At 43.0% G+C, this 18,442-nt stretch overlaps 1 protein-coding gene across 1 annotated transcript; it reads right to left on the bottom strand.

The window, feature by feature from the left end:
• Positions 1 to 1,679: 1,679 nt before the first annotated feature.
• On the bottom strand, positions 1,680 to 2,842 carry LOC123187805 (glycine-rich cell wall structural protein 2). The gene has a single exon (XM_044599752.1). The coding sequence runs from the start codon at positions 2,785 to 2,787 to the stop codon at positions 1,906 to 1,908; it is 882 nt and encodes a 293-aa protein (XP_044455687.1). The 5' UTR covers positions 2,788 to 2,842; the 3' UTR covers positions 1,680 to 1,905.
• Between the last annotated feature and the right edge of the window lie 15,600 nt (positions 2,843 to 18,442).

Here is an 18,442-nt window from a genome sequence, read left to right on the forward strand (position 1 = left end):
CGGGCCGCGCCGTCGTCCCATTCACGGGGCATGGCCGGCCGCGGGGAGGGAGGAGGGGCGGGGGAGGCACCGCGGCGGAGACCGGACGGGAGGGAGGAGAGGGCGGCGCGACGAGCTGGAAGCAGGGTAGGGAGGGTTGGGTTGGGGGAGGCGGCGGCAGGAGAAACAGGGGTAGACGGGAAGCCCCGAGGGAGCCAAATCGAGGCCACCGGCGGCATGGGCCTAGGGAATGGGGATGGCCCAGAATCCACGGGCCGGTCCAGCCGAGGCGACTGAGGCCCAACTGGGGGGAGCCGCGTTTGGGCTGGGCCGGGGCCCAGGATGCCCCGAGAAAGCGAGGCACGGCCCAGAGCGCGGAGGGAGCCCGAGACCTGTAGGGTTTCCCCCGAGGGTCGGGACTTTGCCGCCGCCGCCGCCGGTGGGTCACCAGAATGGGTAGGCCAGGGGCAGAGCAGGGGACAGGACAATCGAAAACGAAGCGAGGAGGACCCAAAGGCGGCGATGAACGGCCGGAAGGGCGAGGAACGCACGAACGGGGCCGCGGGGGAAGGGCCAAGGCCAGCCGTCGGCGGTGTCGAGGGCAACACCGGGCATAGAGCGGCCACCGGATGAAGCCAAGACGAGCTGCTGGCGCCCCGGTCGGAGCGCCCCACCACGCCCTAGGTCTAAGCCCGCCGGCGGCGAGCCCCACCACTCCGCAAGACCGTGCCTTGCATCCCCTCCGCCCGAGTCGAGCTCGAGGGCGGCGTCGGCGACTGCTGCTGCCGCGTGCCAGCAGCAGAGCCCCTCACATGCGGGGCTGAGCCACCGGCCCGGCTGGGCCACACGGTGCGACGGGGAGCGGTGGTAGGAGGCGGGGGTGGCCAGCGGGGGAGGGCAGCGGCTCCTCATTGATGAGATCGGCCCAGCAGACGCGGGGGGCGGGGACAGGAGCAGGCGAGCGGGGCGAAGGCTCAAGCGGGGTGGCCGGCGTCAGCGGGGATGGAGGGGCCGCGGAGACCGGAGCAGAGCAGGGGCTAGAGGCGCCGGCGGAGGCGGCGGCTGCCACGAGCGGGCGCGGGTCGCCCATGCAATCGCCAGAGCACGCGGTCGCCATCCTCCTCTCTCTGTTGTCTTATTTCAGGACCGGAGTATGCATATGCCTCGTGTGTTGAACGGGAGTTTATTCCCTAAAAGCTCACTAGATTTTAGAATAAGGTAGCAGATTGTCTGGCTAATTACAACCATACTGAGCCGTGTACTGCTGTTTGGCTTAAAAAAAGGTTCATCTTGTATTGAGAAACTCTTGCCAGTTAATTATAGCCCTATTACCTAAGGAATAAATTCCTTTTTCCCCGCCAAAAAAAAAACTGGATCAAGGCCGTATGTAAAAAAAACCCGGATATAGATCTTTGCAAGGTCGTCGAGCCTACATGCATGCCTAAATTATCGTCCACGGGCTACTAGTGCTTTGGTCTTTGGGTCTGTGTAATTGTGCACTTTGTCCTCTCTTTTTTTCTTCTTCTTACGTTTCTCATAAAAACTGCCACGTACTCCACGCTAGCCAAACCAGCCACCATCCCTAACAGAGAAGGAAATTAGAGGCAACCAGAATAACCATTAGCTTTGTTTTTAGACAACCTTAGCTAGGCATATTGCTTCGGAAGGAGTAACCAAGCACTCACACTAACAACGAAACATATCAGAAATCATAACATAACGTATTCGTACGTAGGTAGCGATTACGTGTTAGTAGATTGCTCCACTAACTACTTAATACATCCACTGGAATCATGGAGCCCTTTATTAGGAGGCGCCTAGTGAAAACTCTACGAATGAAAAGAAACACAAATGACGTGGAATAGTGAAATGAAGAGACTAGAAATGTGTGATGGGCTCCGATTCTAGCTTGTTCGAAAAGGAAATTTAGGGGTATCCGGCACTGCCGGATCCAGATCCGCTACCTCCACCGTTGCCGAACCCACCATTGTTGCTGCCACCACCGCCGCCACCCGTTCCAGCACCGGTTCCGGTGGCATAGCCTTGACCATAGGAACCAGTGCTACCAGTCTGTCCGCCCCCAATGCCAGAGCCAGAACCAACTCCCATGCTTGGACCTTGAGCTACACCTCCACCTTGGCCACCACCGTTGCCGCTGCCACTTCCATTGGCATTGCCTCCAGTAGTGTCATCGCTGGCGGCCTGTCCACCTCCAGCACCATTACCACCTCCACTTCCACCGTCGCCACCACCACCGCCAGTGCCAGCACCTCCAGCATCAGAGTAGCTGACACCACCAGCGGAAGGAGCTACAGACGGGGCAATTGCTATGCCACTCTCAGCTTCTCCTTTGCCAGCACCACTTCCAGCTCCAGATCCGCTTGACCCATTTGCACCGCCACCTGCACCCCCACCCCCACCCTGACCATCAGCGTTGGCGTACCCACTGCCGCTAGGGGCTGACGCCGAGCCACTCGAACCAACACCGTTGCCACCGCCAGAGCCGGAACCGGATCCGGATCCGCCTTGAGAACCACCGCCAGCACCATTCCCCCCTCCTCCACCAGCTCCCTTGGCAAAGTTATACTTGTTATTGGCATCTCCACCACTCTCGCCATATCCCAAGCCACCACCTCCTCCGGCCCCATGGCCCCATCCACTCCCAGTCCCATTCGACGAGCCGCCTCCGCCTCCCCCGCTTCCACCTCCAGAACTGGAAGAGCTAGCGAGCATCCTCGAAGCATTGGTGAACCCAATGCTCACGAGAACAACAAAGCCAAGAGCTACAAGCTTAGTGCTAGTAGCCATTGTGAGTGAGCTCGGTGTAGTGTGAGATGGGTTGGGTGTTGAAAGAAGAGAGGGCTGCGTGGGTTTATATAGTAGTGGAACCGGTGCATGGGTGATGCATGGATGATGAGTGTTGGATCTTACACGCAGAAGGCGCGGGAGCTTTGGGTTGTGAACTGAATGAGTGATCCCATGAGAAGTTCACTAATCACAGTAGCATGCATCGTTGATTGCACTGCCACTGCATTCATCGATCATGCAAATCTGTGCATATCTTTCTTTAATCGGTAATTAATTGGTGAGAACTGGTCAGCTGTAGAAGGGTCAGAAGATACGTATACTGACGCTTGATTGAGATTCCATCTCCTGACAGACAGATTAACTACTGTAATTATTTTCTCTCCACCACATGAAAGAACGCGACTTGCCTTTACTCGATACGCACGCATGAACTGGAAGCCGTGGATCACAGGGAATCCTTTGACATTGCACTTAATGAATGCCACTTGACCATTATGAATCATGAACACCGCGGATATATAGAGAAAAACAAGATACGTACAGCAAGTACACTTACCGTACGTAAGGCATGTGTTTACTGTTAATTACCAACAGAAAATGATGTAATGTTTTTGCTTAAGTAGTGACTTCCCTAACCGTAAGGTTCATGCATTACATTAACACTGGTACTCGTAGAATCACATGAGCTTGGTATGCGGAAGATGGAGCCGAGCTCTGACCGCCCATCTGACGTCGTTCTTCGTCGTCCATCGTCGGTGATGCAGTTTGAGAAAGGCTCCAGCTTAGCCCCTAGCTATAGCCACTAGGTGAGTAATCTTATGGTAGACGGCGAAGGAGAGTGTTGACCTAGATTAATTGCATACTACTCTTAGGGTTTAAAGCTAGTGATACAGCTAGCGGCGACCTAGGGTTTAACGCGTCCTCGAAGTTCAGAAATTAGACCACGTACTGTAATATACAGACAGGAACACACTTGGAGTATGCTATTGCTATATTTGGGATCGTTATGGCGACGCAAATGCCGAGAGTTGACCTACCCCAGGCTTGGGACTTCGTATTCGATTCTCCAGCTGCCATCTTAACTAGCAGGCCATCTTAAGCATGGTTAATAGTATAGCCAGCTGCTGGCTAAAAATTAGTGTCATGTTATCTACGGTCCATTTTATAGCTAACATGTATAATACTAGATTAAAAGAGTGTATTATTTTTTTATTATGTGGCCTACCCTTCATTTTTACAAAGTGTCTAGAGCACGTGCTAGAGTTGTGAAGAGCTCGTTTACCTTTTCTCTTCTCCTTTTTTTTCTCCAACTAAGTAGAAATATATTAGTTTATTTCTTATAGCCCGCTGACTCAACTCTATTGTAGTTGCTCTAATTGACGGGATCCGATCTTTAATATTTTATGATGGATATAGGTAGATTAGCATGTTTCCATTACCGGAGATGTGGTTAATCCATTGCCCCTCCATCGTTGCAGCTCTACACACTACCATCGATGAAATGTGTGGCCTTACTGCCGTGCTCTATGGCTGGAACCCTCCTTCTATGTCATGTCAATCTTTCTCTCTCGGCGATTCTCGCCTATTAGAATAATACAAGACACATCATCGATCATTCAAGGACCTAGCACTCACACGAGGAACGACACAGAGTTAACAAGATTCATCAATATGGCTACATCCACAGAGTCTGACTATGAACGCTCATCCCCACATCATATAAAAGGTCTAAGATACATGAGTGCTACTAGGACACTACTACAATATTACCCTTTCCTTCCAAACATTAGCGCGAATTCTATTTTTATTTTTATTTATTTTTACGAGAGAAATTCTTAATCTATTCATCAATCATGAAAGTAGAGAGAACACAAGTGGTAATAAAAATTACAACCAGGACTATGGACCACCTAGCGACGACTACAAGCACTGGAGCGAGCCGAAGGTGCGCCGCCGTCATCGCCCCTCCCAAACCGGAGCCGGGCAAATTTTGTTGTAGACTTGTAGTAGACAGTCGGAAAGTCATCGTACTAAGGTCCCAAAGGACCAGAACAGCAACCATCGCCGTTGAAGAGAGTTGTAGATCGTAAAGATCAAACCTGTAATCACACGAACGAAGACGAACAAAAACTGGATCCAAGTAGATTCACAGAAGATCAGCACCGACCGAATCTCACGAGATCGAACGGAGACACACCTCCACACATCCTCTGACAACGCTATTCGCACCATCGGGGCGGGAATAGGAATGCTCTCTAAGTAGTAGTCACATCTCGCGCGTTGTGTTGAACCGTGTAGCATATTCAAAGCTAAACCTTACCAAAGCTAGCTTTGTTAATGAGCATGAATCATGCAGCAAACCCTTACCACTGTTACAAATTACGTAGTTTCTAGTTAAGCTTAATCTAGGTTACAATCATCATAAGTTTATTGACATTTTCTTGATGGAGTTTTCTGTAGCTCCTTCATAACAATCTACCTACACTGCATCAATAGTCAGAGAAAACAGAATGACTAGCTAATGTGAAAAGTTGTGATCATCACTATTTGTTACACCCTCCACTTTCAATATGCTTTTAAAAGTAGCCATAGATTTGGAGAAAATGACTTTTTGGTGTGGGCTTGCTGCCATCTGCATATTTTTTATATATGCTGGTTTAGCGGTCATCTTTAGACCTATGTGGTCTCAGTGTTGCACTATATACATAGGCATTCAGCTTTAACATCATGTTGGGATCCAAGATGGGAACTAATAAGATGCAGATGCAGATTTTAGTGTAGAGAAGGTAAAAATTACAAAGAGAGGGATCCCGAAGGATCCCAAAACTTTATTCATAAAATCATATTAAAACTATGGTTACAATTGGACCCAACATACACTAGAAATTACAAGCAAGTCCCTGGCTTTGCAAGAAGGACCCCAATCCGAGACATTGAATCACAATCAGGTCCTCGGCCTCCTCTCAGCTTCCACCTCGTTGTCACCGGGTTTGAAACCACTTGGGGCGACAAGGCCGACGAAGCACATAGCCACGACCACCAAGATGACGCTATTGAAGGAAATATGCCCTGGAGGCAATAATAAAGTTGTTATTTATATTTCCTTATATCATGATAAATGTTTATTATTCATGCTAGAATTGTATTAATCGGAAATTTAGTACATGTGTGAATACATAGACAAACAGAGTGTCCCTAGTATGCCTCTACTTGACTAGCTCGTTACTCAAAGATGGCTAAGTTTCCTAGCCATGGACATGTGTTGTCATTTGATGAACGGGATCACATCATTAGAGAATGATGTGATGGACAAGACCCATCTGTTAGCTTAGCATAATGATCATTCAGTTTTATTGCTACTGCATTCTTCATAACTTATACATGTTTCTCTGACTATGAGATTATGTAACTCCCGAATACCGGAGGAATACCTTCTGTGCTATCAAACGTCACAACGTAACTGGGTGATTATAACGATGCTCTACAGGTGTCTCTGATGATGTTTGTTAAGTTGGCGTAGATCGAGATTAGGATTTGTCACTCCGTGTGTCAGAGAGGTATCTCTAGGCCCTCTCGGTAATGCACATCACTCTAAGCCTTGCAAGCATTGTGACTAATGAGTTAGTCGCGGGATGATGCATTACAGAACGAGTAAAGATACTTGCCGGTAATGAGATTGAACTAGGTATGAGGATGCCGACGATCAAATCTTGGCCAAGTAACATACCGATGACAAAGGAAACAACGTATATCGTTATGCGGTTTGACCGATAAAGATCTTCGTAGAATATGTGGGAGCCAATATGAACATCCAGGTTCCGCTATTGGTTATTGACCAGAGACGTGCCTCGGTCATGTCTACATAGTTCTCAAACCCGTAGGGTCCGCACGCTTAACGTTCGGTTATGATCAGTATTATGTGTTTATGTGTTTTGATGTACCGAAGTTTGTTCGGTGTCCCGGATGAGATCGGGGACATGACGAGGAGTCTCGAAATGGTTGAGACATAAAGATCGATATATTGGAAGGCTATATTCGGACATCAAAAAGGTTCCGAGTGATTCGGGTATTTTTCGGAGTACCGAAGAGTTACGGGAATTCGTATTGGGCCTTAATGGGCCATACGGGAAAGGAGAGAAAGGCCTCAAGGGTGGCCGCGCCCCTTCCCATGGACTGGTATGAATTGGACTAGGGAAAGGAGGCTCCCCCTTCCTTCCTTCTCCTTCTCCCTTCCCTTTTTCCTATTCCATGTGGGAGGTAGGATCCTACTAGGACTAGGGAGTCCTAGTAGGACTCCACACTTGGGCGCGCCCTATGAGGGCCGGCCTCCTCCTCCCTCCATCCTTTATATACGTGGCCAGGGGCACCCCATAGACACACAAGTTGATCATTGATCTCTTAGCCGTGTGCGGTGCCCCCTCCACCATAATCCACCTCGATCATATCGTAGCGGTGCTTAGGTGAAGCCCTGTTCCGGTAGCATCATCATCACCGTCATCACGCTGTCGTGCTGACGAAGCTCTCCCTCGACACTCTGGTGGATCGTGAGTTCATGGGACGTCACCGAGCCGAATATGTGCAGATCGCGGAGGTGCCGTACTTTAGGTACTAGGATCGGTCGATCGTGAAGACGTACGACTACATCAACCGCGTTGTCATAACGCTTCCGCTTACGGTCTACAAGGGTACGTGGACAACATTCTTCCCCTCTTGTTGCTATGCATCACCATGATCTTGCGTGTGCGTAGGAAATTTTTTGAAATTACTGCGTTTCCCAACAGCTATGCCGCCTCCCTTTAGGCATCTGGGCCCGGGGGAAGGGGGTGGCCGCCTTTCGACCAAAAAAGTCACTAGATCCGTGAAGACTCCCCATCGATCACTCTGCAATGAGCGGTATAGCTCTGCATCAAACTCAAGTGTGGATTGATGTGTCCAATTTTTGCGTCTTTTTATACCTTTTACTTTTGCACCTTAGTGTTAGGATTTTCAGGATTTTACGATGCCCGCACACCCTTTTCTCTTTTTCACCAGCATTTCATCTACGGAGGTATTTTGGGGCACAATGAAAGAATGCCAAGGATGTGATGTAAAAATCGTGTTAATTGGCATTATAGCAAAACTACCATAAAAGGGAGAAATTGAATGGAGAAGAAAAAATGCAGCAAAGGCTCTAGAGCAAATGATGGCGTCCGGTATGACCGCGCGTGCTCGTACCGCTGGTCATGCCAGCTGCTGTCGCAGCCTCCTAGTCTAGTACTTCTACTCTGGGCGATCGGATCAAGGCTCATATGCCTACAGCCACCATAAACTCTTTCAAAATGAAGAACCCTAGCCTCTTGAAGGGAACCGGAGGGGGAATTGATAGAAGGGCTCCACCGCGACATCACCCCCATCAAGGAGGCATCAACATCATCCATCTATGCCATCACCATCCCATCACAATTTCTTTGTAATACAATAGCCATCATGGATCCATTTTTATATTACATAGATTCATCCATGTTTATCGCAATTCATCCCATGATGCTTATTGTCTCTACATGCGAATAATCTCCCTAGTTCTCGGGTATATGGAGGAATCCTAGTATGTTTAGGTACCAAACGATGATAGATTTTACATCCTCTTTATATGTTATGTTAATGATATTCTTGATGCATGTTGGGTGAAGTCGACCATTCAACATATGCCTCTTTTGGATGAAAGGTCATTATTATTTGTGTGAAGATGAGTTTGTCGAGCTTATTTGTACAGATAGTACCTATTTCCCTCCTTCCCCGATCATTGCAATAGGGGATCAACGGAGACCGCCTTTAGCTGTGTTCATGAGGAAACCCTTAATCACCGTTCTAAAGTCGGTTGGGGACGGACGGTGGTGGTGTATGTGATACCGGTCTGCTGCATGTATGCACCTATCTATGCTTGGCTCCGCCCACTTGTAGAAACAAGTGGCTTAGGAATCTGAACCTAGAACTATGCAGTAGCATAGGTCACATTAGACACATAATAGAGGGGAATCCGGACTCCCCGAGAACAACTTAGCGCTATTGATTCCAAAATACCGTAATTTTGTGCTTGCACATTTTTTTTAATCTTGCTCTTTATTTCCGTGTTCACAACTCACTTATAATATTTCAAACTTATATTTCCACTTTGCTTTGGACCGCAACTAACTTGCAGGCACAATATTAAAAATATCGATGAGAGAAAAATCAATTTCCTATGCTCCCTGTGGGGTCGATATTCTTACTTCAAAGAATCTACAACTAAACCTTGTGCACTTGCTAGACATCAAGGATATGCTCGAACCTAGACAGTGAGCTACAAATCTCCATCCTCCAGCACCATCTCCATGATGTCCACACAAAGAGAATGAATGAGGGAAGGGCATCCTCTAGATCCAGGAACCAACACCGCCCTCATCACCACACATCGGGGTAACCCTAGACAAGAGCATCCAACCTGACTAGCACGCAATCTCCAACCACCCCTTATCCGAACGCCATGGCTGCAGACGCAAGCAGGAGAAGCAAGAAAGGAAGAAATAGATCAGGTTTATTTGGGAGGAAAGAAAGCCTACAGCTACAAGAAAGAACAAGATTCAGGCATCCCTCCCACTCACCACTGCCCACCATGGCCGCCGGAGACCGGGGGATGGGGGGAGGAGCTGGGGCAAAGGAGGATAGGAGGGATGAAGGAAGGAGGGAAGGAGTGGCACAGAGCCAGTCGCCGTAAATGGCAAGTCCAAAAGTTTGTCGACATCTCACTCCTAAATCAGGCAAGTTGTTTTTCTATTATGAAGGATGCGCAATTAGTACTTTAGCACTAAGACTTGTCTATCTATCTAGCGATATGTATTGCCAATAGCGCTCACTATGGGTGTAATCGCTCACTAAGGCACTATTATGAGTCAGCCCATTAGCAGTAGATGCGTGCGGGTAGAACGCTGGTTTTAGGAAGCTTCTAGAACATTCCACCCAGTTTTGGGAGATTTCAAAAACATTTTTTCCCATTTTTATTTTTCACTCATTACCGGTTTTATAGATTTTCTCAGTGATTTCTCTTCTTCTTTTTAATTAGCGAGAACTTCTTGAACTCAGGAACATTTCTTAAATTCTAACAAATATTTAACCCAAAAAATTTCAAATTCATGAACACTTTCTGAATTCATGAGGCTTTTTGAAATTCATGGAAGTATTTTGAATTAATGAATTTTTCTTAAATTCAATTTGTGAAAAAACTTGAATTCATGAAAAAAGATAAGTTCATGAACAATTTTTTAACTCATGATCAATTTTTTAATATGAACATGGTTTCAAGTTAGTGAACATTTTGAAATTCATAAAAATCACATTCGTGAACATTTTTTAAATATTAAACATTTTTAAAATTCTTGAACATTTTTATGAAATTCACGAACATTATTTGAATTCCCACATTTTTCGGATTTACAAACATTTTATTTCAAATTCGTGAACATTTATTAAATTCACTAATTTCTATAAAACCATGAAAAATTTGTAACTAAGGTTTTTTACCAATATTTTGAATATTGTAAAATTTAAGAAAATGTTACAAACAAAAAAAGGAAACGCTAAAAATCCATCGGCAGATCCTTTCAGTTTTGTCGACCGCTTTTCCCTGTGCGACATGTGTGCCAATGGAGCCCACCCTCACCGCTATCCTTATCCCACCCGAGTCATCTTCTCTCATACTTCGTCTCTCTAATTTCTTTTGTCAGAGATTAGCGCTGCCAGGGGAGAGCTCGTCCATGCCATGTGTGCGCCTGTGCTCGTCACTGCCCCACGCCAGCAGTCGCCGTTCACCAGTGAGGCAGACCTCCATCGACATCCTTTTCCTTCCTCCTCTTTTTCCTCTCATCCCACACCCCTCCTCCCTTCTCCACCCAAATTGAGCTCCTGCTCAAGGCCATGACCACCGATGGCCCTTCTTTTCCACCGTCCTGGTCGCTACTTGTTGTCCGCTACGGAGAGTTTCAGCAACAAGATCTCTGTTGCAAAAAAAAAATGGTAACAAGACCTCTATTGCAAGGAAAATAAAATTGAAACAAAGCCTTAGTTGCGAAAAAAATTGTAACAAGACCGCTGTTACAAAAAATGCAACTTAACTTATGTTGCAAAAAATTTCTGCAACATGACCCGTGTTGCAGAAATTTTCTGCAACGGGACCTTTGTTGCAATGATAGAGGGTGACGCTCGGCCACTCCATCTGTCAAATCCATGGCTCGTGAACCGGCGGATCGTTTAAAAAGAAAAATGCGCTTGCTTGTTGGCTGGTGGATGGGCTCTCGCTTTTTTGCTTGCTAGGTCAGGCCCATGTAGGATGCCGCTCGATGGCGCGGGAGGTACGCATGTGAGTTTTTATTTGAGGGGTAAGCAGGTACGCACGCGAGTTTATGGCGCGACGTAGATCAGCCTCGCCTCTTGCACTCCACTAAACGGGTTGGGCCAACATTGTAGCTCCTTGAGCGGTATTTGAAAGTTCTGATTTTCCCTCTTTCGTTTCAATGTATTTTTATGGTTTTCATCAGTTTTTTTGTTTTTCGCAACAAAAAAGGATTTTCTCTTTTTTTGTTTTTTAAATACAGTTTATTTTCAATACAGGTAGTACATTTTTCATATACACGTGGTACATGTTGAATGTTTTAAAAATACATGTGAACATTTTCTCAAAAGCATGTTTGGACTTTTTTCAAAAACATGTTAAAGGTTTTCAAATACATGTTGACCTTTTTTAATGGTATTATATTTTCTTTAAATTAAGGAAACATTGTTTACATTGTATAAACATTTTTATAGCCATGAACTTACATTTGAAATGCATGAATATTATTTAGAATGTCATGAACACTTTTTTGAATTGTGCGAAACATTTTTTAATTACATTATTTGTTACATTGTATAAAGAATTTTAAAAATGTCACAAACATATTTTTTGAAACCCGTGAAACATTTTTTAAGTGTCGCCGTCATTTTTTTAATGGCACGAAATATTTTCTAAACTACATGAACATTTTTTACGTTATGTAAATATTCTTTAAACGAAAAGGTTAGCTGTCGAATCACACTTTTTTTGCTATAGATCCGAATGACTCAGAAGTCGTCGAATGCGCATCGCACGGCCACAATTTCCGCTGATCTTTCATACTAAGTAAGCCGTCCAGCGCGACGTGGGTGGGTGATGCACACAAAGGCAACAGCAAAAATCAAGTGTTGGGTGCTGGAGTCGAACTCCGGGTCTCAAGGATGTGGGGCAAAAATCAAGTGTTGGTTGCTGGAGTTGAACTCCATGTCTAAAGGATCTTGGGACAACAAACACTTTGACTAAGCCTCTTGCAGCCGTAAACTGATGGGATCTATTGTACTTGTATCCATGCCCAAGATCGAACGGTTATGGAGATAAATAAATGCTGGACCGCCTATAGAATTTAATTCTAGTTTTTTTGTCTCGTCTGTTCCACATGATGAGATTCTGTTATATAATAAAAAAATTTACACGCCGAGGTCCGAGGTGGATGTTGGTGATTCTCACAAATTCAACAGCTTGGGATCTACCAACCGTTTGTGGTTCCTTAATTGAACCAAAACAACAAAATTAGACAAACAATGATTTTGTTTGTTCTTGTTATAATGGAGACCATGTATTTAAATGGACTTTGACCAAAATAAAGTTGTTGAAATGTACCACAGGTAACTTATGTGCGATTAGCATGTTAATTTACGCACCACAGACTTAATAACTTGCGTACAAACATCATGGTAATTTTGACACCATGATAAGAAAGGTTTGTTTCAAACATACCCTTGATAAATTATGTGTGAATAACGCGGTAATTCATACATCGTAAACTGATAACTTACGTACAAACATCATGGTAACTTTGCACGGGTAAAACAAGTTTTTGAACATACCCTTGTAACTTATATGCGAGTAGCATGGTAATTTATGCATTGTAGATTTTGAATAACTTACGTCCAAACATCATGATAACTTTTGACCTTGGGGTCAAAAAAGTTGTTAAAACATACCCCGTAAACTTCTGTATAAATAAAATTATAGTTATGCATCGCGAGCATGATAACTTATGTACAAACAACATGGTAACTTTTTTGAGCCCTGGAGGCAGAAAAAAGTTGTTGAAACATACCTCGGTAACTTCTGTGTGAATAGTATGGTATTTTAACAATATAGACGTGATAACATACGTACAACACAATGGTAATTTTGCCCCGGGAAAAAAATTGTGTCAAACAAATCCCTGGTAATTTTTATGTGAATAGCATGGTAATAGATGTGTGGCTGGATCCCGCAAAAAAATGCAGTAGCAGGCCTGATAAGTTACATACAACACTGTGGTAACTCGAATTCTACATGAGGTGTTCTATATTCTCACTGAAAATCATTTATTGTTCAACTGGTAACTCGAATTCTGCAGAAGTTGTTATATATTCTAACTGAAAATTGTTTTGACGTTCGGCGCGATAGTGAATAAACAACAACGCAAATCTTTATTAAAAAATAGGAGCTATGTCTCCATTTTTTTTTTAAAAAAACTAGGAGCTTAGCCCAGATGGATACTCCACTCGTGATGGAAGCTAAGATTTGGAGTTTGACTCTAGGCATCTATCATTTTCCTTTTTGTCTATTAAAGATGCAACACGAGTTGCCGGAAGGAGCAGTAGCGGTTAGCACGTGCAACGTGATCTCTTTCTAACGAATCACGAGACATTTGGCAGCGACCCTACAGATTGAACATTCAGTAGTTATGACACTCATGTTTTTAAATGACACAAACTTTTTTATGAAACACGTGAAATTATAAAATGTGACAAACGTTTCTTTCTGAATGCTATCAACATATTGGAAAAGTTACATGGTTATCTTGTTAACATTATATAAAGATTTTCTAATGTGTGGTGAACATTTTTAAATTCTGAGTAAGTACATTTTTGGAATAAATATCATTTAGAGGACCCATAAAGGTGAGACGTACTTCTATCTCGCCGCAGGCCAGACAAAGACGCACCCTGAATTTCCTATGCATTCTGTGTCATGCTTTTACGGGCACCTGCAGCGCACCCGCCACTGGGCCGGCCTATTTTACGTTTCTTTCTCGATTTATTTTTTCAAATGGTGCGACAAGTGCAATCCACAAGGATAGAACCTGGGATCTATTCTTTCCGAGTGAAGCACACCGACCACTATGGCAATTCGTCGCTTTGTGAATACCAACTTCATGTTATATATTTCTATGTATAGAAAATGCCCCACCATGTTTTCCATGTTTTATTATTTTTATTTTTTGTTTCCTGTTTATTTTTCCCTTTATTAAATTCGTCATCTTTTTCCAATCAATGATTATTTAAAAAAATTGATGAAATTTTTTCCAATTCGATTAACTTTTTCAAAAATCAAAGAACTTTTTTAACATTCTGGTGAAGTTTTTAAAATATTTATGAAATTCTTTCAAATCTTATGAACTTTTCCAAATTCTATGAACCTTTTTCCAAATTCATGAACTTTTTTCAAATCCAATAAACTTTTTTCAGGATCCAGTTTTTTTTCAAATTCGATGAACTTTTCTGAAACTCAATGAACCTTTTCAAAATCATAAATATTTTTTATTTCTTGATTTTTTTTCATTTTTGTGAATTTTTACATTTTGTTTTTTCCTTTTTTAAATTCAACGGAGGTGAAACAACGCTCTTTTTTAGCAACAGGCGAAAACAATGCTCGAACGAGCCACCAGGCATGGCGATCGAGGGCTCGCCACATGGGGCGGTCCACGAGCAGGCGGGTGTGAGCGCCAGCTAGAGGAGCTGCCGCCTGCAGTGCTGCATAGGAGCTCCCGTTGATCTTTGGCACAGGAAGTTGCCCATGGAGCGAGCCACGCACATGACCCGTTCAACATCAAGTGCGAGCTTACTGGCTTGGGGAACCTACTAGATGGTTCCCTGGGCAATCCTTATTTGGCGCTACAGGCGCCGGTTATTACTATTTCTGCAGACTAACGCCTGCAACGGCTTTAGCTGGGCGCGGCCCATCTCCTCCCTTTCTGTTATAAAAGGAACAAAAAAACACGCGTATGTTTCGATCCGGCAACCTGGGGGTCATTTGCGCGATGAACTAACCACCTCACCGTCTCGCGTTAATTGCTCATCTATTGCTTCTTCGTTCTTTACTTCTACGTCTTTTCATTTTTTCCCGTTTCTTTTTTTCTTTTTCTTTTTTTCTTTTTTCATCTTTCTTTTCTATTGGGACTAGTTTTGTTCTATTTTCTCTTTCTTTTTCTTTATCATTTTCCTTTTTTATTTGAATCAGTTTTGTTTTGTTTTTTATTCTTTTTCTTTTTTTTTCTTTTGCTAATTTGAATGATTTTTTTTCAAAATCAACGAACTCTTTTCAAAATTGATGAACTCATTTTCAAATTCAGTGAACTTTTTCAAAATCAATGAATCTTTTTCGAAATCGATGAACTCTTTTTCAAATTCGATGAACACTTTTCAAAATCCATGAACTTTTTTAGAAAACGATGAACTTTTTCAAAATTGATGAACTCTTTTTCAAAATTCATGAACTATTTTTCAAAAACATGAACTCTTTTCAAAATTGATGAACTTTTTCTAAAAAAATTATGAACTTTTTCTAAAAATTGATCATCTTGTTTTCAACTTTACTTTTTTAAAAGTATAATTTATATTTATCATACGTTAGTGTTTGACTAAAGAAAACATTAGTTAGGACGGTCTTCTTGCAATATACAGAAGAGTTCGAATCCCAGCTGTGCCATATTTTCGATTAGTAGTATTAGTTTCCTTTTTTTTCGCGTTTGCTTAGTTTGTCGGTTGGTGGGCCGGCCCACTAGGCATCGCTAGCGAGCGCCGGTAGCGCTAACGGGCGCCTGTAGCGCCTAGGAGCTCCCGGTTCCCTGAACCGACATTTTTATGGTTTTTTATTTTTGTTTTCTCTATTATTTTTATTTTTTGTTTCCATTTTCTGCTTTTTTATTTTATTCCTTTTTTTATGTTTATGATTTTAAGAAAATGTTTGCAAATTAAAAAAATGTTCAGGTTTTCAAATTGTGTTCAGAATTTCAAAAGGCATCCCCAGTTTCAAAATTTGTTCATATATCTAAAAATATTCGTGTTTTCAAATTTTGTTTGTGCATAAAAGGTTCCCCTTTTCATAAAATGTTCATGTTTTCAATTTGTTCAAAAATGCAAAAAATGTTCCTGTTTTTCAAAAATCGTTCAAGGAATTAAAAAATGTTGGTTTTTTTCAAATAGTTGCGATCTTTTAAAAATTGTGTGTGTTTTCAAAAATTGTTTAAGTTTTTAAGAAATTATTCAAACTTTTGGAGAAGGTTCATTTCAAAAAATATTTAGTTTTTTGATTTTCTTAATGTTGCATGCTGCGTGGCTAGGCACGTGCGCTCACGAGCAGGAAGTCCCGTGTTTGATCCCTGCCGCTTCCTCTCTCTCTCTCTCTCTCTCTCTCTCTCTCTCTCTCTCTCTCTCTCTCTCTCTCTCTCTCTCCTTTTCGTGTTTTACTGTTCGAACTGCAAATGGGCCGGCCCAGTTGGGGGCACCTGTATGAAGCAGCCCTAGCTGCCATCATGAGCGGCATATAGGACCTCCCGCCACACCACACACACTCGCGTGAAGGTTATGGGTGTGTGTTTGGTTTGTGTCCAAGGTTGCCCACCAAAGCATTGACTAGCTAAAAATTTAGTTGAGGTTTGGTTGCCCATGATTTGGCTAACATTGACAAGAAAAATGAACTAGAGTTGGCTAAAGTTCATTGGCATGCCAAAAAATTGGCAACCATCCAAACAAAGACAAATCTTTGGGTCATGACCAAAATTTTGGTGAGTGCACTTTGCCCACAATCCAAACACACCCTATGTTTCACCTGTTCTAACATGCGCGCTGCCGACTGCAAATGTTTGCTTTTCATTTTTGTCTGGTTTTTCATATATCGGGCTCTTTTCTTCTTCTTTTATGAGATTTATTGGGTTCTTTTCTATTCTCACGTTTTTTAACCTTTTTGTTTCTTCAATACTAGTTTCTTTTAATTTTATTAATTTTATTTTTTTCTTGTTCATTTTGCGAAAAATATGTTTCTTTTTTCCTCTTTTTTATTCTATTTCCGTGTGATTCTTTCTTTTCTACTTAAAAAATCATTTAAAGGTGGAATTATGTTTAAATTTGCTAGAATTTAAAATAGAATGCACCAACATTTTCTTAAAAATACATGACGATTTCTGTAAAAATGGGTGACTATTTTAATTATGAATATATTTTTAAAATACATGGCCAGCAATTTTTAGTACTCCCTTTGTAAACTGTATCACATTTCGACTCAAACACATAACTCTTCACTAATTACGATTCTTTTTTTTTGCAGGGGCACTAATTGCGATTCTAACTATAGCCTGAGTTGTACATATATATAATCAACATTTTTTTTCACGAATACGCAAAGCTGGCGTATTTTCCATACACATATTCAACATTTAACAATCTTTACTCCGAGACTAGAAAAAAAAATCTTAAATCCCGAGACTCATACAGCACCAGTCAGGATTGAGAATTGCTCTGAATCTGGTCGAACGATGTTCGAATTAGCAATCACATTCATGCACGCCACTCCTACTTTTACATGTACTATAAAGAATCTAACTTTTGCAAAAAAAAAAGAGAAGAAGAATCAAACTTTTGCACGAGGACCATCGCTCATCCAAACACTGGGTTCGCTTAGCGCACACGCGCACACGCTGCTGGCTCGATCGTCAGTTTGTATATCCAGCATTTCCGGCCACAAGCATGACTGATCTGTACTACTTGTACTACTTTCTCTGTCCCAAAATATAAAAACATTTTCGACATTAGTATAATATAAAAAAACATTCTTATATTTTAAGACGGAGGGAATAGTAGAAGAGAACTAGGTTCCCCAGGACTCATCAATAGTTCAATCGAAGCATCCGAACAGCATCACAAACGTGTCAGGCAAGCGTCAACCTTATGGTCGCATGATTGGCGCCGATCCGTCGTAGCAGATGATCCTGATGTACAGTACGCTTCCATACATAGCTGGGTGGAGTACTCCCTCCATTCTACAATGTAGTGCTTCCTCTATCCCCGTGTTTTAATTTTGACCGTAAATTTAACTATGAAGACTGATTACGGCGGGAGCAAAAATTATATCGGTGAATTCGTATTCGAAAGAAGTTTTCAATTATATAATTTTTTCTCCCGTCGCAGTTGATCTCATTGGTTAAATTTATGATCAAAGTTGGACCTGAGAAAGCGCGTGCGCACTATATTTTGAAATGGAGAAAGTACTAGCCAGCTGCCAGCGCACAACAGCTGGGACCCACGGCTCCCCGCCGTTGAAGTCCACGTCATAGGGTCAGACCCGTCGATAATAATTAGAGCAATAGCTCAAATTGACATGGCTGACGGAAGCAACGCACGGTCACCTGTGAGCCTCAGAGTGAATTATTGCAGTGTGTGCAATGATGATCACAGAGTACTTCCCTCAAACAGATTATAGCATTTCTCTTATAGTGAAGAAAAGACGCGATCAAAATCTGCATGACACACAACGGAAGAGACAGGGACAGGTATGCCA

This window comes from Triticum aestivum, chromosome 2A, assembly GCF_018294505.1.
Source record: "Triticum aestivum cultivar Chinese Spring chromosome 2A, IWGSC CS RefSeq v2.1, whole genome shotgun sequence".
In the NCBI taxonomy this organism is placed as follows: Eukaryota; Viridiplantae; Streptophyta; class Magnoliopsida; order Poales; family Poaceae; genus Triticum; species Triticum aestivum.